The sequence below is a fragment of the Ursus americanus genome, chromosome 36, assembly GCF_024610735.1.
Source record: "Ursus americanus isolate L20-20 chromosome 36, mUrsAme1.1.p, whole genome shotgun sequence".
Taxonomy (NCBI): Eukaryota; Metazoa; Chordata; class Mammalia; order Carnivora; family Ursidae; genus Ursus; species Ursus americanus.
In genome coordinates this window covers 22,349,723-22,370,643 of record NC_142162.1, presented here as the reverse complement: position 1 = coordinate 22,370,643, position 20,921 = coordinate 22,349,723, and the positions used below count along the sequence as shown (strand labels likewise).

Here is a 20,921-nt window from a genome sequence, read left to right as displayed (position 1 = left end):
TTTGTTTCTATCACTAAGAGAAATGGGGTCAAGAATGGTCTTCTGACAGATTTGATAACATTTGTGAGTGGCATAAAAATAGGGTTATAGCCTGTAATTAAGGTTTCCTTTTTAGATCAAGCTGGAACAATTAGAGGGTTGTATACTGAGTACCCAAAGGAAACACTTTCACTGAGTTGATTTAGGACTACATTATTAGGGGCGCCTGGGTGGCTCAGTTGTTAGCATATGCCTTCAGCTCGGGGTGTGATCCCAGGGACCTGGGATCGAGCCCCGCATCAGGCTCCCTGCTAGGCGGGAAGCCTGCTTCTTCCTCTCCTACTCCCCCTGCTTGTGTTCCCTCTCTCACTGGCTGTCAAACAAATAAATAAAATCTTGAAAAAAAATAAAGGAGTACATTATTAGTATTTGACGTTAAGCCATAAGAAACAACTCTACGAAATTTATCAATGAATTTGCTACAGATACGTTTGCTCGGGATATTTTTCATCTCATCTGAGAAGTTTCATGTAGAGTAAAGCTAGGGAAACTTTTGGTTCCTGAGGCTGAAATGGCTTTTCCTCCCAGATAATGAAAACATAACACACTTTCCTTTTTCACCTCTGTAATCAAAAAATGTAAAGTCAAATTTATGGTTCAATTAAATCCTACTCTCCTAGATTTCTGTTGTTAATATTTAATCTTCTCACCTGATTGGCTTGGCTTTGTAAGTAAACTCTTCTGGCATTCAGATCTTCAAAGGCAGAAGGTCTTGAGCTTCTATATGGCTCACTGGTAACAACTGTCTCTTGCTGGAAAAGATGATCTTTCACTAGAGAACTGGAAGTGTCCTCTTCAGTTGCCTAATGGGAATAATCCCCATAATTCATTAGTTGCCAGAATATAAACAAAAACAAAGTAAGATACTTTCACTCTAGCAAGTATTTAGCAAATCATTATGTACCACTACCATCACTGTAAACAGCAATTACCCAAACTCAATCATGATCAGAGAGCCAGGTCAAAAGAAAAAAAAAATAACAGTAATATTAATAATAAATCAACTTTATGAGCAAAATGGGTTTCCTTATAGAAAACAACTTAGGAAGAATTAAAAGCTTAACCATGCCATGTGAGAGATAATCTAATTAAAATGAAGCTTTAAATTTTAATAAGAAGCGACATACATACATAGAAAATGAAGAAATTATTACAGAGAAGATATAAATCAATTGAAGTGTTGTCTTGCAAGTTAAAAAAGTATGTACCAAGGACTGTGCTGTGCTATATGATACAGGGGATCAAAAGAAGACAGCAGTCCATGACCTTATTGAATGAATGAAGAACTAATTAGCCTTAACATACTGATTCAAGTCATGCACATTAACACTTAGGTAGGGGATATGCTCAATGACAGTCCCTAATGACATGTTTTTGAAATTTCATAAACAATAATTTGTTTGTTTCAAGAAATGAGAAAATTATTTGCCATTTTATAATTATGTGAAAAGATTGTGAAAGCCAAATAAAAATGACAAAAATACTTTCATTGGCTTAACCTAAAATAATCTGGAGTAATCACTACAGGGCTAATAATCTTAAAGGTGTAAACCTTTATGAGCTTTAAAAAAAATATTTAAAAATTTGGTGCTCTAAAATTAAGCAATAAAATTCATAAAATAGCTAACATATTTTAGTTCATAAATGCATGTTCTAGTCCTTGCTCTGGAACAAAGTAGCCTTATGACATTTAATTTCTGTGGAGTTGGTTTTCTCAATTACCAAATACTTTTAATACCTATGCTATTTTATCACATGAGTTTTCTTAAGGATTTAGTGAGATGATAATATATGTGAAAATGCCCTGAAAACTAAAAGCAATTAAACTTAAGAAAATATATTTGAGAATGTACTATCACCTAAAACTAAATCTCAAACCCAATTAATTGTTCTTTTTAGCTAATTTGCATTATAGTTGTCCCAATGAGTTATGATAGTTAATGCTAAATTAATTACTAGGAAGAAGTTGGTTAAATACTAGTAACCAGCAAACATTCTTTCAAAATGCATGATGAAAACTGGAAGGAGTAAAAAATTTTAAGAAATATATTTACGTGTTCTAGAGTTTTGAAAATAAATGATTCAAGTAACTGTCAAAAATCATAAGCAAACTGAATAGAAGAAAACATGGGGGGTTGGGAGGAGGTTTAGAGAAAGGGCCTAATTTGGAAACTTGCCTCATCCAAGTAAGTTCTAAAATTTAAGCAATTTAAGCAATTAACTTCTCTAAATTATTATTTTATTATAAATTGGGTATGTTTATACTAATAACTTTGGGGTTACTTGAGATACTCAAGAGATAAAAATCTGTAAACAAGCATGAATTACTATAGTAGCAGTAGTGGTAGTAGTAGTCAGTAGTAATTACACATATAATGGTGACAGCTCTTTGGAACGGGTTGTTTTTACTGAATTCCAATCTAATTGAGGAGTAATTTAAGATGTGTAAAATAAAATAAAGCCTACTGAAAAAATCCATATCTGAACAAACATAAACTTGTTATATAACAAGCATTTTACTCTATTGACCTGGGTTAATTCTACTTATATTCTGTACATTAAGCAAAAACACATTTCATTTTGATTAAGAATACATTTATTTTGGGGGCGCCTGGGTGGCACAGCGGTTAAGCGCCTGCCTTCGGCTCAGGGCGTGATCCTGGCGTTGTGGGATCGAGCCCCACATCAGGCTCTTCCGCTATGAGCCTGCTTCTTCCTCTCCCACTCCCCCTGCTTGTGTTCCCTCTCTCGCTGGCTGTCTCTATCTCTGTCAAATAAATAAATAAAATCTTAAAAAAAAAAAAAGAATACATTTATTTTTTAAAGGGAACTATCCAGAGTGTTGACTGTTTCATTATTAAATAAACAGAAATGTATTTATTGTTTGGGTAACAAATAACTTAGTTCTACTTAAAAATGTTTACCAAAACAGCTAGAATTAACCTAATAACTACAGGTCATATCACACAGTGAATTTATAACTACACATCTAAATGGGTCTCAGCTAATAAAATAAGGAAAACATCCTTCGGGTGTCTCATACGGTAAAAACAAACACCCCCCCCCCATCTACTGTAGAGTCTACAATCTATAATAATGCACATTATTCCTCAACTATGAGAAACAAACTAACCTTTTTACAGAATCCCAAACTGCGAGAGTATTTGTCTACCAGTTCATTATATCTCCTTCAGCAAGTTATAAATTTAGATGTATATTGAAAAAGTTTTTTTTTTTTAAAAAAGCAGCAATACGTAAAATGACCATTCTTATTCATTGCTAATTCTACATACATGAGTAAAATCTAGAATAACCATTTGTGAAAAGTGATTTTAGTAGAATGTATCAAAAGTTTTGAAAACATTCAAACATTTTGACAAATTCTTGAATCTTGCAAAGAAAAAAAGTACTAAATGGAAGAAGCTTTAGGCAAAAGTATTTTTCTCATATTTACTTTAATAGTAAAAATGAAGAAATAACCCTAATGCCAATCCCTAAATATGGGGATGGGTACATAAATTATGGTATCTCCACTTAATGGAATATTGAGTGGTCATTTGAAATTAGGCTTAGGACTAATATCCATTATATGGGGAAACATTAAGTGTTAAAAAAGTCAGTATACAAAATTTTATTTACAGTATGATCATAACCATAAAAAATAAAAGATTGAAAGGATATAAAAGGAATGTTAACACCTATTCTTGATGGTTGATTATGAGTAATTTTCCGATTTTTCTAGAGCTTTACTTTTATGTTGGCCACAATTTCTCTTAAAATCTAGGTATATACTTCTCTTTTGTTTGTGATACAGAATTGTAATATTTTGAAATATAATATAGGCTATTAAAATATTCAAGTAATTCAACTAGGGAATTAGTCATATGCTTTTTGGCTTAAATACATTTTCCCCCTATTCTGTATGTGAAATAATGAACTAAGACATTCTTCACCCCTTGCCCCAAACCCTTCGGATTCATACAAAATATCTTTCTGTTGATTAAAAAAAAATTATTTTCTAAACAAGTTCACCTTCTGAATATCCTTCAAATCCATTTTCTCTCACGCAAGCCCTCATCTTTTTTGCCTATCTTATTTCAGTAGGCTTTTAACTGATCTCCTGTTTCCAGCCTTAGGGAAGGCTGTCCATACAAATCTATTTTTTTTCCTGCTCAGAACCCTTCTAAGATTTCCAATTATCAAAGCTCTGTTGGGGAATCCTACACATACTAGAGAGTGGAAAGGAAGAAAATCAGTATTGTCTGAGGAACACCTTCATAAGAAATATAATTTATACAAATCCATAAAAATGGGCCCTCTCCCCCCAGACAACACTGACATACAAGATAAAGTCCACTTTTATTTCATAGGGGGAAAAAAGGACCATAAATATGTGAAAAGATCAGACTTCATTCCTAATTAAAGTCGATACAGTTAAATCAAAGAAAGTTAGGTACAGAATTGTCAGTATGACATGACCCATTTTGTCTGATAGGATACTTTAAAATTTTATCAGTACCAGGAAGGATATACACTGAACTGTTGATATTTCCCTAAGGAAATATTTTCTATAAAGGACTGTATATATAATGATATAAAGAATAATGAAATGAATATGTGTATATTTACTTGTTACTCAACTTAAGAAAGAGACTATAACCAACAACAAATCACTGCTATGTGTTTCTCCATGTTTTCATTCCCCACTTCACCAGCAGGAAAACACTATCCTGAAGTTTTTTTCATTTTCATACTCTTTTGGGTTTTACCACACAAGTGTCATCACTAAACAATATTTAGTTACAGATGCTTTTGAATTTTATTTGACTGATACGATACTATAAGGGACTTACTTTTGTTCGGTGAAACTCATTCATGTTGACACGTACTGCAATAGCTCATTCATTTTCACTTCTTTGTAGCAATGACAGCTAACACGTATTTAGAATCAGATATTGTTCCAGGTACTTTACATGAGTTAACTCATCTATATCCCCACAGCAACACTTCAAGGTAGATAGTATTATCTCTCTACCCCATATGAAGAAATTTTAAAAAAGAGATTAAATAGGGGTGCCAGGTGGCTCAGTCAGTTAGGCATCTGACTCTTGATTTAGGCTCAGGTCATCATCTCAGGGTTGGGAGATTGAGCCCTGCCTCCTGCTGAGCTTGAAGCCTGCTTGGGATTCTCTCCCTTTGCCCCTCCCCCTGCCCCTGTATGCCTGTGTGCGTGCTCTTTCTCTCTCTCCAAAATAAAGAAATCTTTTTAAAAAAGAAAGATTAAGTAACTTGGCTAAAATGAAACTGTTTTTTTTTTTTTCCATTTCAAACAATGTTGCTAAGAACATTCTTTTACAGACCTTATGATATATATGTACAAGAGGTTTTCCTGGTAAATATCCAGGAATAAAAACGGTGGATTACAGGACATACCTACTTATGACCCAGTTTACATGATAAAAATTAGTTTCCAAGGTAATTCTAACAATTTACATATCCATATTCTCACCAAGCCCAGGCATTATCACAATGTGCACTTTTATGTATTTATCTGCTATTTAATTTCTACAATGGATCAGTCTTACTAAAAGTTACATAATATTTCTTTCTGCAAACGAGAAATTCTGAGAATGAACAAAAGAACTAACAAATGAATGCACAGGTTTGTTATTTTACCATGGCTCCTAATACTATTTCATCCTCAAATCTTTTGGTGTCAGAAATACTGATGTACTTGTTTCTTACCATTTGACATTTCACACTTCTGATTCTTCGTACATGTCATTTCCTCTGCCCACAATGACTATCTTCAATTTTTCCACAAGAAAAACTCTATAATGTCAGCTATAAACTCTCAAAAAGTCTTTGGTGATCCACTCCCAACTTAATCATTCCCTCCTCTGAAGTTCCTCAAAAATAATTGTATCTATCACCCTATATTCTAAGTGTTCTCTTATTTATATTTCTGCCAAGAACTACTAATGGGAGACTTTGCCTACATTTTATCCTTGGAGCTTATAATTATGCCTGTCATATAGTGAGTATCATATAAATAATGTCTAATATGCAACCATCCACAAATCAGATCACAATAAAATAATATAGACTCTTGGGAGTAAATCTGGTGTAACAGGAAAAAAAATGATGAAAAAGAACTCCTTAACAAAAAAAATCTTTACCTACAAAAGAATAATTTTAATGAATGTAAAAGTTCAAATTACACAGAGAAATTCTGCCCATACTCCTAACCCCATGGAATAACACCTACTACTATTTGACAGAGATTTCCAGCTTAATGCATGTATATTTGTTCATATCCTATGTATAATACTGTTCCATTTATACTGTAGACAGTCTATCCATGTGGTGCCTTTCTTCACTTCCTAATGTATCATGGACCTCTCACCACATCAATATATAAAGATATACCTTGTGCTTTGAAGTGGTCACAAATCAGTTTAGTATTTGTGTGTGTCATCTATTCTATAAGCAATACTCTAATTATGGACCTTCAGATTCTTTCCAACTTTTTGTTATATATGTTGCAACGCATGTCCTTATACATATATCTTGGTGCAATGGTAATATTTCCTTAGGATTCATTCCCATTAAATTGAATCACTGAATAAAGAATATGCATATATTCCCATTAAATTACCAAGCTATCTTTCAGCAAGCTTATGTATCATTTGAAAACCCCTCAATAGTATATGACAGAGGGACCATTTCCTCACATGTCTGTTCACACTGGGCTTTATCACTTACTGATCTTTGCCAATCTTATTTGCCAAATAAGAAAAATATTTTATTTTCCAAAAACGATATTTCCATAATTAAAATTAATAATAACCAAAACTTTCTTAAGTTGGATACAACTGAGTAAAAAGTATTCAGGCTTCGTCAAATTTGAATGTTTTTAACTGAATTACAACCCCTTAAAAGTAACAATTACTATGGGAACGTGGACATATTCTAAAGTTAGGTGGTGGGAAATGCCAAAAATCTTTCACAAGAGCAGAAAATTTAACACATAATATACATAAAGACTGTACATACATTTTCATGATCTCTAGCTTAAAAAAAATTATCTATAGCAGTCATATACACCCACATTCAGTGCTGGCATAGGCTCATCTGTATTATCTATATAGTAACCTATGCCAATATTTTATGTACAATGGAAATCTGTTTCACTCTCGAGGCTGCTATAATAATTATTCTCCTATGGTTGCTAAGAGATTGTTTAGCTTTTCCTTTTTCTAAGACTACTATAGCAATTTTGTGTGTAGAGGCAAAAGGATGCTGGGTAAAGCAATAAAATAATTCCAGCTGTAGCTCTCTTTCAGAACATAAGGCTAGATGACAGCTGCAGAGAAAATAGACACAGACTTTGCTTCTCGCTTCCCTTTGGTCCCTTCTTACTATGTAATTCTGAGTAGAGACAACTTACCGTTGTTCTGCAAACCTTTTTAAATATATGATTCTCAACGAATAATCAGGTGTGAAAAAAGTGTTATCAGTCTACTTATTGCACTAGAACTTTACTCTCCTATTTGTATATCACAAAGCACAGGTTTGAAAATATGTGGCTGGGTTATACCCAACAAGAGAAGATTTTAGTAATTATATTATTAGTTAATTTTAGAGTGAAGGAAGAATTTTAAAATGTTCTTCGATAAAGAAGTCTTATATTTTAGTATTGCATATGTTAAAAATGCTACCAAAAGTGCTATTCTTTTGGCATTTAAAATTATATACTCAAATTATGAAAACTTGGGAAGCACAGAAAAAAATTACAATTTCACAAGCCCAGCAAAATCACCATTAATATTTTGGTGTAGCACCCAAAAGCAATTCAATTTAGATCTGACCACAATTATCTCCTATCCTGCTCATTAGATTTCTTTAGTTCCTTTGATTAGTTTAGGAGTAAGAATACACTAACCTGTGAGTTTTTAATCTTGCATTTGTCTATGAGCTTTGTCTAAAAACATTAATAGCACATATAGAATTTCGTTTAAGCAATCTGAGCACAGTAGTCACTGATGAAACAATATGGAAAGAATGAGAAATGTACCAAGACATAATGTCCCACAAAAACAGAAGAAAAAAAAAGTCCTCCACTCTAGGTTGATCAACACACAAACTAAACTCCTTTTCTAATAAAGTTAGCGTGACTTAAATGTGATATTAGGTTTTCAGGAATTGTTTATTGTCTGTTAATTTGTTATTAGGCAGTAGTTACACTGTTCTGGTAACTATATTAATTTATACAATCCTGGAACTGGTAAATGTATTTCTAGGATTTTATCCTAAGGTCACACTCAGAAAAATACCAACAAAAATTAATGCAAGAGGCCGTGAAAAATAAAGTTTCAATAAAACATGAATGGTTAAATAGATTATTTGGACAATTATATGATTATAATGGCTACATGCAAAAACTCTGAAGTCAGACTTTGTGGGTTCAAATTTTAGGATTTATACTACTTGAATTCCAACTACCACAATCACTACCATCACCAATACAAACAAAACTCCTTTCAAAACACAGTCAAGGGGTGCCTGGCTGGCTCAGTCCACGGAGCATGAGACTCTTGATTGCAGGGCTGTAGGTTTGAGCCCCACACTGGGTACAGAGATTACTTAAAAATAAAATCTTTAAAACACACACACACACACACACACACGCACGCGCACGCACACACACACTCAAAATGGAAAAGAGATTTTGATTCTCATGGTACGTTAAAGAAATATGTATTTGAACACAATACGAAAGAACAAAGAAAAACCTAGGCAGAAGTACCTAAAATATTAATAGCAGTTAACTCTGGGTAGGAATAAATGATTCCTGATTTCTTCTTTATAATTTTCTAACTACCCAAATATTCTACTTGAAGATGTATTAGTCTAAGAGTCAAGAAAAAAATGTAAATAACAAACCATTATGCAAAAAGGTTATACAGTTCTTCTGTTCCCTTTAGATAATAAAACTCAATCTGAAATATACTAAAGTTGTGGAACTCAACTATGGGACAGTACTTAATGTAGGATGGTGACAGTCACAGTATTATAACATTCATTCGCTAGCCAAATAATGCCTATCCATGGGGGTGCCTTGGTGGCTCTGCCGGTTGGGCATCTGACTCTTGATTCTGGCTTGGGTCGTGATCTCAGGGTTGTGAGACTGAGCCCCCCACCCCAGTGCGGCACCGCACTCAGTGGGTCTGCTGGAGATTCCTCCCCTCTGCCCCGTCCCCTGCTCAAGCACTTGCACTGTCCCTCCCTCCCTCTAAGTAAATAAATCTTTAAAAAAGAATAATGCCTATCTACTAACTTAGTTTTCAGATATAAAGCCTTATTAAAATGTTACCACCTTTGAAAGTTAGTACATGAATAATTCATATCCCCCTTCCTAAAGCAAAGTTACATTGAACAATCAATAACTGTAAATCATAATCTCTTAAATCATTTTGGCTCAGAAATGACACTATCAAATTCTAAAAGATTAAGTCAGTCAAGTATTTCTCAGTGGCCAAAAGAAAAAATAAGACAACTTTCACTTCAGATCAATTAAGTGTCATCTTTCTTCTTCCCAAAAGCATGAAATAGGAGATCTTTTCCTCTTAGAACCACAGCCTATTGTGAGGTGAGTTAATTTTATGGGTTGTTTTGTTTTGTTTTGACCAATCCAGCATATCTGAACAACGAGAGCTGTTCTCTGATTGGAGAAACACTGTAAAAAATGATCTTATAACAAATATGAGCTAGCATTTAAAAAAACAAAACAAAACAAAACAAAACCTTAACTGGCTTATTAAAACAGTCAAAGAAAGAAACCAATGAAAATAACATTCATATCTTTTTACAGCTAAGATTAAAAATCCGGAGTGTGAGGATTTTTCTTTAAAAAACCCTTCTTGGGTACCACCTAGGTATATGATCAGCACTGAACTAAAAACATCAGGGATGAAAGATGAGCGAGATATGATTTTAAATCCAAATGATGATATATTTTACATAACCCTTCAAAGACAGATATAAAATAAAAATCTTCCTGTTGATTCATGATGACTGATAAAGACACTGAACTGCTGAAAGCAGAAAGGTGTCCACCAGCAAATAATCAAATGTCTACTATAGCTTTAGAACAGAAAAGGTGCTCAAATAATTATTGAATAAATTAATAAATACTTAAAATGATGAGGATTTCCACTCTGGTATTTAATGCCTTCGAGACATTTAATGATCTAAATAAAACAAAATCATTACCTCTTCTGGGTTAAAAAAATTAGATAATGGGTTATTCTTTAAAAACCATCTTCGTTGTCTTTGCAAATAATCACCAATAAAGTAAACCTAACTACTGCTATAAATCACAGCCAACTTGTATTCAAAATAATTTCAAAATGTTTAGTTATGCCAAGCCCATAGGTGAATTACAAAAGAATGATGTACTTTATTTCTGATAAAGTGATTAAATAAATTAAAATATTTTATAACTTACAATATATTCCAAAATAAGAACGACACGTAAAACTTTGGCATATCGTGAAATCAATGGCACTAAGGTAAACTTAAGAGTTTTCTTTGGCAGTTTAATTCTGGATAGCGATTCTTTTAAAATTTTTTCAAATAGGAAGTTCAGAAAAATTTATCTCACATATTTGCTAGCATTTCAGTATCCCCCACTCCTTTCTTGATATAATTAAGGTTAATGTATTATAATCAGGTCAGACTTCTTTAAACAATAAACATGAGTTTTTCTACCGGAACATACTCCTAGTTATAAAAGGGCTATAAAACCAAGATACAACACACACTTCTATTGAAAGACAGAATTTAGCCTAAGCTAGAGATCATCTAAAAAACTGAGGACTGATGAAGATTAGGATTAAAGGAACATGGGTACAGATGTTAGCTTTTGTTCTCATCATATACCCTTCCTGCTCGTGTACTGGTTAGCTATTCCTGCACAATAAATTACCACAAAACAGCAGCTTCAAAGAACAAACATTTATTATCTCACAGTTTCTGTGAGTGAGAAATTTCAGCACCTACGCTGAATGGCTCTGGCTCACAGTGCTTCCGGAGGTTACAGTAAAGGTAATATCCATGGCTGCAGTACACTGAAGGCTTGTTTGGGGCTGGAGGACTTTCTTCCAAGATCGACCCATTTCCTTGCTGGCTATTGAAACAAGGTCTCACCACATGGATCTCTTCATAGAACCACTCAAGTGTCCTTGCACACAGTAGCAGACTTCTCCCAAAGTGAGTGATCCAAGAGAAAGAGCAAGATGGAAGCCACAAATTTTCTTAGGACATACCCTCACTTAATTCACATTCTATTTGTTAAAAGTGAGTCACTAAGTACAGTGACACTCAAAGAGAGGGAAATTAGACTAGAGTGAAGACAGGAGTATGAAAGAATTTGTGGACATATTTTAAAACTACTACTGTTCACCACTTTATAGACAAGTAATTTACAGTTCTCTCATATACACAACACACTCATCCCCTTCCCAAGACTCCCCAAAAGTCTCATCTCTCTAGAGCAATAACTTCACATTCAGGATGTTGTGATCTAAATAGATCCATATATAGATGAAACTTCTCAGGTATAGTTCCTTAAGCACAATTCTCTGAGTATAATTTCTCCCAATGTAAAGACCTGGGAACTAAAGTGACAAATTAACTGCCCTCCATATACCCAAAATACAACAGTAGGACAGACAGAGGAAAACTGCTATAGCACCATCATGTACAAAAGAAAACAGGAAGCATAATGGAGCCACTGATCCAAAGTAATTCTGAAATCAAGGTGGAAACACCTTCCAAGTTGCTTGAAGAGAACTTAGGATTTAGGAATAATTCTCCACAGCTCTTGTCTCTGGCCTTGGAGATGTAGTCTTTGATTTCTGAGTCACCCTTCCATTTTATGAAAGGTAGCCCATATTTACATATATGCGTATAGAATGTTTTAACCTGCCTTCTCCCAGAATTTTGGGGATCTAACGGGCCACTTTTCAGTCTGAGGTGGTGATACTTCTGCCAAAATAACTCTTTTGAAAACACTGTGGGTTTCTTGTGATTCTTACTGGGGTTCACACCATTAGACAAAAGGCCCAGTCACAAACCTGAGATAAACTCTTCTCTACTTTTAATTTTTGCTAAGGGACAACCCTAATCTGATAATAAGCCCTATCACTTTGATTGAAGAGTTCTTGGAGGCATACCTTAGATCTTTCTGAGGTCTTAAAGGATTTTATATATCACACACTTGGCTTCATCTTTAGACAAAGCTATTCTGAGAGTGCCCTGGATTTGATCTTTGCCTGGAAACCATTTCCTAATTTTAGCATAGTTTGATATACTGAGAGGATGAGAAGTTTCAAACCAGAAGGTCCTGGTTCCATTTCGCTTTGGAGCCCTTCTTTACCCAATTTACCATAAGCAGAAAAAAGAAACCAAGCAATAGTTTTAAACTTTTGCTTGATAATCTCCTTAGCTAGGTCACATAGCTCATTAGATACATTTTCTAGGGCCCATATTACTGTAACTGACAGTGTTGCTAACCTTCCTGCTACTATGTAACGACTCCCTTTCTTCCAGTTTCCAATACGGTTTTCTTCATTTTGATTTAAGCCTTTATTGGCAGTCTCCTCAAAGGCTTGACATTAAGATTTCTATCTACTATTCAAGTTCAAGGTCTATCCCACATTTTAAAGTATTTGTTGGCAGCATCACATTTATGGGTACCTAAATCTGTATTAGTAACAAATTACCCCCAAATTTATAGGCTTCAATTAATACTTAACATTTTATAATTTCTGCAGGTCAGGATTTCAAGAACAGCGTAACTGTTAATAGGTTCTAGCTCACAGTCTCCAATGAAGTTATAATCAAAACATCAACTATGGCTATAGTCATCTAAAGGCTTGTTTGGGAGTAAATGACCTGCTTCCCAAATGGCTCACTAACATCGTTATTGTCACAAGACTTCAGTTCCTCACCACATGCACATCTCCACTAGGTTGCTTGAGTGTCCTCATCCCATGACAGTTGTCATTTTCTAGTACAGGTAATCCAAGAGAACCAGAAAGAAGCTCCAATGTCTTTTATGATCTACCCTTGGAAGTCACATTCTGTCACTTCTACCATAAGTCTCTTTGTTAAGAAACAACTAAGTATAACGTACACTCAGGGGGAGAACAATTAGATTCTACCAAAAGGAATATAATTTAATAATCTATTTTAAAAACACTACAGAATGTAAAACCAAGAATTAAAAACTTGATTAAAAAATTGCTTAGTAAAATTACATTTAAATGGAAGCCTACTACTACAATCTCTAGTAACAATGCATATTTTCTATTTCATTAAGAAAATAAAAAAGCAACCAAGTGCTTTAATGTCTAATGAAGCTAAAATACAAATAACTCTTTTAGGGGTGTGTGTGTGTGTGTGTGGATTTGGACTGGGGGCACTGGAGATACCTTACTATGAAGCAGCCATCCCAAGGAGCTAATAGAAAACTACTCTTGCTGCTTTTTGTTATACAGTAATTCTCCTCACTAGCCTTGTCCTAATTCTAACTTTTTACTCTTTCGTCTGCTTCTGCGATACATTTATTATTCCTCATTAATATCTTCCCCATTTTTTATTCTACACCAAAGCTTTGAAAAATACAGTACTAGTAGTAAATATGATTATGGATACAATGGTTTTTTTTACAAAATCCATTGACTGTTATATGCACAGAGTACTGCAAACAATTATGCCCTGTAGCAGTTTTTCCTTTACATAATGGTATAAAAAGAAATGAGGTGAAACCAAATCAGAAGAATATTAAAATGAATAATAGCCATTATGTAATGAACAGTGTTAGTATATGAAACTCTAACTTTCTGAAACTGAATTTTAACCAAATTTACTCTCATCACAGGGAGCAATCCAGAATCCTATTTCCGGACTCATATTTTGATTGATACCAGTAGAAAATGGAACTCCTTTGTTAAAGACTTAAGTAAAAAATATTATTTTCATTTTATTACTTATTTCTTATATCTAATTAACTGCAATTCACTGTATTTTTAAAATAATAAAAAACCAAAAATAAAATTAAAAGATTCATATATTTAAACACAACAAAGGACTCTTAAGTGTACAATAGGGGGACTGGTAATTAAAATACATCTATAAAAAAATACATAAAAACATTAAAAATTATAAACTTGAAAAAGTATTTAAGGACACAAATATTATATATCCGAGTACAAAAAAAAGACTACAGTACAATGATATTATAATAACCCATGTGCATACATATTTATGTGTACAGAAAAAAATCCCAAAGGCTATATTTAAAAATAAGTATGGTGGTTATCATGGATGGTAGCACACGGATATTTTTTTCTTTAAACTTTGCTATACCTCTCAAATTTTCCAAAATACAAACATTTTTATTTTCTGATTATAAATGCACTTAAAACATTTTGCCATGTCTTTAGGTCACAATTTTTACAGTAATATAAGTGATTATTCATATTAGGTATACAGACAAATTTGGGTTCATTTACTGTTCTAATATTGTTGTGAAGTATTAATACTTCTTGCATCAAACGTGAAAAATATGGAAAAATTCTAAAAATAAAGTCATATATAGCTCAGAATCCCACAATCCAAAAGTAATAAACAAAAATATTAAGCATTTTAGCAAAGTAGTGGTAACACCACATAATTCTTACGTTTTTATTACTCAGTATATTATAAAGCAAATTAATAATAAAATGTTTAATGGTTACACAATAAAGATATACTTTAATTAATTCAATCATTTAGGTTTTCCTATTTAAATACCTTATTTTTTATTATTAATACTTTAAATACACAAATCCAAAAATCTGTGTATAAAAAAATCTTTGTGGAAGAAAAAAAAACAATAAAAACATTTTACACATCTCTAATTCCTTAGTATAAATTACTGGAAATTGGTTCACTAGATCAATAGGCATTCAGATTTCTGTTTTTAAGGCTTTTTAATACATATTACCAAACTGCTTTCTAGAAAAGAACCTACCAATCTACATTTTTTCCAGCATGGCATTAATCTGTCAATCTCACAGATAGATACAGTATGGGCCAGAGTCAATTTTTATTTTTAAATTTTAATTTTTTAAAAGATTTTATCTATTTATTTGAGAGAGAGAAAGAGAATGGCGAGAAGCAGAGGATAAGGGAGAGGGACAAGAAGACTCCATGCGGAGCATGGAGCCGGACACATGGCTTGATCCCAGGATCCAGAGATCATGACCTGAGCTGAAACCAAGAGTCGGACACTTAACCAACCAAGCCACCTAGTCACCCCTAGAGGGGAGTGTCAATTTTTAAACCTTTCTTGATTTGGTAACTAAATATGTCAATTTACACCACCTGCTGCTTACTTGGTCATATATGCTTATTAACAATTTGCAATTCCTTTTCTGTGAATTCTTTATACAGGTACCTTGCCTGTATGTGATGGTTAATTTTATGTCAATTTGGCTAGGCTACAGTGCCAAGCTGTTCGGTCAAACACCGGTTTAAATGTTGTGTCAGCATTTTCAGATGCGACTAACATTTAAATCAGTATATTCTAAGTAAAAGAGATTACCCTCCATAAAGCAGACAGGTCTCATTACAAAAAGACTTAAAAGACTGAGGTCTCCGAAAGAGGAAGGAAGTCTGCCATGAGACTGCCTTCCAACTCAAAACTGAAACATCAAAGTGTGTCAAAATTGCCATACATGCCTGGCTACCTACCCTGTGCATTTCTAACTTGTCAGTCCCCACAATCGCTGAGCCAATCCCTTTAAAAACAAACCAAAAAAACCAACCGCGACCACCAACAAACCAACCCAAGGAAACCAAACAAAAACAAACTCTTTATAACACCTACCTATACACATGCCCACACATCCTATTGCTTCTGTTTCTCTGTATTTGACAGTGTCTGAGAAATTTTCTTAGAAATTCATGTAAGTTGTTTATTAAGGTTAGTGATTTCTTCCTTATCGTTTATGCTCAGAAATTCCTTTCAAGGCAAACTACTTACTTGTAAGTCATCTTCTGTTCCTTCAGCTTCATTTTTAAATGTTGGGCATCCTAAAAAAACAGGTAGATGTTAATTAAGCAAAGAATTTTTGTCTTAGGTTTTAGTATTATTGACTAACTGATTAAATCATTATAATACTGTAGAACTGATCAGAGATCATTCTGGGCTGCCTGGCAACAAGTCAGATGTTAGCCACTCATACCTGCCTCTTTGTTAGGAGAATAAAGTGATTATTTTCCTCTTCTATGGGTATATTTCCAGTTATTTATTAAAGAGATGTTTTCTGCGAAAGTGTAGTATCTCTAGTAAGCCCTACCCTTAATTTTTCTAAAATGCTCAAACTGCTAGGCAGAGAATACGCATCACAACTCCTCTGGTGTTTACCCACATACGACTTATTCAATTTTCTAAGAATTCTTACCCAGAAAACAGTATTTAATACCCCAAATGAAGATTTTAGTTGCTTTTGTATGAAAGAAAACAATAAGCCTTAAACCACTATTGACCAGTTGTTGCTATTGATCTTTGTGTATCAGTGTCTCTCTGTACATTTTCATGGTGTTCAAGAGTGCCTTTAGTTTCAATAAGTTAATAAGGAAGGATGTCTTAGCAAAGTATTCTGAGTCTATGCTACCCTTGAGAGATATAGCTAGCATGGAGATGAGGACAAATCTGTCCTTTGGAAAGGGTTGCATCGTTTATTCTTATTGTCATGGAAGAGTAAGTAGGAGAAATTTAATGGAATTGTTGAAAGTCTATATAGTGGTTGGTAATGACACTAACTAGTAGGTTTTAAAAAATGTTCAAAAATAACGAGACAGATTAGTACTGTAGTCTATTCTACCTGGCTAGGAGTTTGTAGGCTCCTCCATATATATAAACTGTCCTTTAAAATGGGAAACCCAATCTGTTTGATCCTAGTGAAAGAAGTATACTTTTATGGAGACACTGAGTATGGGCTTAAAAGTAGTAACACTTTAGGGAATGCAAACTGGTGCAGCCAGTGTGGACAACAGTATGGAAGTTCCTCAGAAAGTTAAAAATAGAACTACCCTGCAATTCAGTAATCACACTACTATTTACACACAAAGAAATAAAAAAACACTAATTCAAAGGGATACATGCACCTCCATGTTTACTGCAGCATTATTTACAATAGTCAAATTATGGAAGCACCCCAAGTGTCCATCAATAGATGAATGGATAAAGAAATGGTATATGTACACAATGGAATATTATTCAGCCATGAAGAACGAAATCCTGACATTTGCCATAACATGGATGGAGCCAGAGAGTAAAATGCTAAGCAAAGTCAGTGAGAGAACGACAGATACCATATGATTTCATTCATATGTGGAATTTAAGAAACAAATGAGCAAAAGAAGAAGAGAGAGAGAGACAAAGCAAGAATTAGACTCTTAACTATAAAGAACAAACTGATGGTTACCAGAGGGGAGGTGGTTGGGGGATGCGCGAACTAGGTGAAGGGGATTAAGAATACACTTATCATGATGAGCACTGAGTAATGTATATTGCTGAATCACTGTATCGTACATCTGAAACTGATATAACACTGTATGTTAACTATACTGGAATGAAAATAAAAAGCTTAATAAAAAAAGTAAAAAGTAAAATTAAAATTCCAGCAGCTATGGATAATGATTGCCTTTTTAAAGTACTGGTTCTTGAACACCAGCTAAGTATCAGAATCAAATGGGGAACTTTTAGAGAATATACTGGTACCACAGCATATTCTCAAACCAATATTGTCAGAATCTGTGGGATGAGGCATAGGGCTCTTCTTATTTCCTGCAGTGGTTTGAGAACCACAACCACTACAAGAGAATCCCAGGAATTTTTTCCCCTCTAAATTCATAATATAATCATTTCACAATTCTTCATCACATTTGAAATAGGAACTCTAAAAAAAAAAAAAAAAAAAGAATGCCTCAGCTCCCTCCCTAGGCAGACAGATTCAAATAGTCTGGAGTAGAGACCAGTTATTCTATTTTTCAAAGTGCCCCAGGTGACTGAAATGGGTAGCCAACATTGAGAACAATTATCTAGAAAGAACTTACAGGTTCTTGTAATAAAAATAAAATGAATGCTACTATTCCATGGAAATTTTTCTGAACTGAAAATCACTGTTTACCAATCTCTAATCTTTTAAAATAGCTAAATAAATTATTTAAGCACAGTTTCAAGCACTATCAGTACAGATCTGTATTAAGCAGTTCCATGTTCTTGCCTATGGTCAGTCTCATTCATTTCTTCTAATTTTCCTATTAAAACGTTATCTTCAAAATATACAAATCACATGCTGCCTAATATATTTTGATTCAGTTACTTTATATAGAAGGTGATTTCTATTTATAGAGACAATTTTCCTTCTTAATTAGAAAAACAAATCAAGTCTTAATTATAACCTCATTGTGGGGAAGAAATGGGCTTTAAAGTGATTTTTTCTTGCTTAATTAAGCAGAGGCCAGTCTTACATGTAAATACATTCTTCTTCCCTTTAAAACCTGCAAGCTTTAGTTAGTATCTTAACAGACTGGCAAAATATACAGAGATAGATGGGGCTGTGGTCTCTACCAAACCTCAGTAATGAAATCAGGTGAAGAGTTAAGAGAGTTTCAAGAAAAGGTTTGCCATAGGAAAAACTGAGTCTACCTATGAAAAACAGAAAACTTCTAATAACCAAATACAGTGGAACCTGGAACAATACAGGAGTTACCCCTGCCCCACCCCAATGCAGTTGAAAATCCACATACAGTGTTTGATTCCCCAAATACTTAACTACTAATAGTCTACTGTTGACTGAAGCATTACCAATTACTATAAACAGTGAACACATACTTTGTATGTTATATGTATTACATTCTGTATTCTTAGAATAAAATAGAGAAAAGAAAACATTACCAAGCAAATCATAGGGAAGAGAAAATTTATTCATGGTACTATACTATAAAAGAATCCACATATAGTGGTCCAGCACAGTTCAAACTGTGTTGTTCAAGGGTCAACTATATTTGATTATTGGAAATTTTCTCTTTTTTATGACCAAAACAAGGATATGACTGATCTCACAACACACAAGGATTTTAAAAGTTCTGACTGTTCCCTCTTCATGCTCTTACTTAAAAACACTTGCATTATCCGAAGGTTGCTACTGATGGGTTCAAGAAAATACATGTAAGTGGTATATATTATGATGTGACAAATATAGACCAGATTTTAAAAACCCATCGTTTTTATCTTTGCCTACAGTGAGCTTTCTAAGCTAATCACATTCATCACAAAAGCTGACTTGCTTAAAGTCACTCTACTCTATATATGATAAACAAATTAAGAAAATCGTCAAGAAAACCTACCTTGAGAAATATCTTCTATAGCTCTTCGAATGCCTCTATCAAAAGCCCTAGCATCAGCAGGACTTTGAAAGGTAAGGCCAAATTTCTTGTCATCAATCTTCCAGTGGTGAAATGTTGGAGTGACCTTATTGTAAATGAGGTCTTTTTTAAGCATACATTCCAAAACCACCTGCCAAAAGTTAAATGCGAAAGATTACTATACATACATCAAATAATCTAATGTAGCTCTTAAATACAAACTGAGGTGAGAACAAGAGCTATTATATTTCAGTAAATGCATTTCCCCCCTTTATTAATATAGAAGTCTTGCTACTTAATCTACTTCATAAAGTCACTCAATACAGAAATTTTAAAATGGGATTAGAGAGGATTCTGGGAAGATGACAAAGTAAGAAGGAAACTTTCTCCCCACTTAGACAACAATTACACTGGCAGAATCTGTCTGACATAACTATGCTGGAACTCTGAAGGGAAGGTCTGCAACTCCCAAGGGAAGACACAGACACTAAATTGGGGTTAATTTTGGTCAATCTCAGCATTAGTACAGTAGCAGCTCCCCATCCCCCATGGCAGGGAGGTATGCACATCTTGTTCCTGGATCTGCTTGATCAAATCGCAGGAGCCAGGGTGGGTAAAAAGGACCCTGTCCTCCAAATATCAGCGATCTGTGCTCTGATTACTGATGGCTGACTGTGATCAGAGAGATGTAGACGAAGAGGAGGATAGCCATAGTTATTATGGCTAGTCCCTCCCTCAGCAGAAGGAAGAAATGTCCAGGCTATTTAAAGGATCAGCATCCTTTTTTATCTATCATTTTTTACTTTTTCCCATTTTCAGTGCCAGACATTAAAGTCTAGGACATTCAAAAACAATTACATTCATGGGGAAAATTAGAAAGTGACTATTCATACCCAAGGAAATACTCAGAAAAGACATGAGAAGACCTAAATTTACACTTCACGCAGATCCTCAGCATAGAGACAGCCTAAAACAATTTAAAAGGAAAAAAAAAAGGCAAAAAAGCAAATCTTGTGGAAGGAAGGGGGATAATCTGATTTCCAGAGTTACCACATAATTAGATTCAAATGTTCAATGTTCAACAAAAAAGCTCAAGGCACACAAAGAAACAGTAAATTCATTTTTTTCCTTTTCCCACTATAAGAAAAAAAGAAAATTAACAGAAACTGTCCCTAAAAAAGGCATGGCAGATCTATTAGGCCAAGGTTTTAAAAAACTCACAAAACTGTCTTAAGGAGAAAGTTAAGAAAAAAATGTACAAACAAAATGAAAGTATTAATAAAGAGATAGAAAATCTAAAAAGAAATGAAGAAATTCTGGAGCTCTAAAGTACAATAAATGAAACAAAAAATTCACTACAGGGATTCAAAAGCAGATTTAAGCAGGCAGAAAAA

The 20,921-nt window shown here is 33.9% G+C and overlaps 1 protein-coding gene across 2 annotated transcripts in view; it reads right to left on the bottom strand.

Moving 5' to 3' along the window:
- SPRED1 (sprouty related EVH1 domain containing 1) overlaps positions 1–20,921 on the bottom strand; it is a 116,360-nt gene that overhangs the window by 20,623 nt on the left and 74,816 nt on the right. For both annotated transcript variants that reach the window (XM_045816051.2, XM_087859202.1), the window contains 3 exons: positions 19,510–19,678; positions 16,136–16,185; positions 690–842 (listed from right to left, as the gene is read on the bottom strand). In XM_045816051.2, coding sequence (XP_045672007.1) covers positions 690–842; positions 16,136–16,185; positions 19,510–19,678 — 372 coding nt within the window. The remainder of the gene's footprint in view (positions 1–689; positions 843–16,135; positions 16,186–19,509; positions 19,679–20,921) is intronic.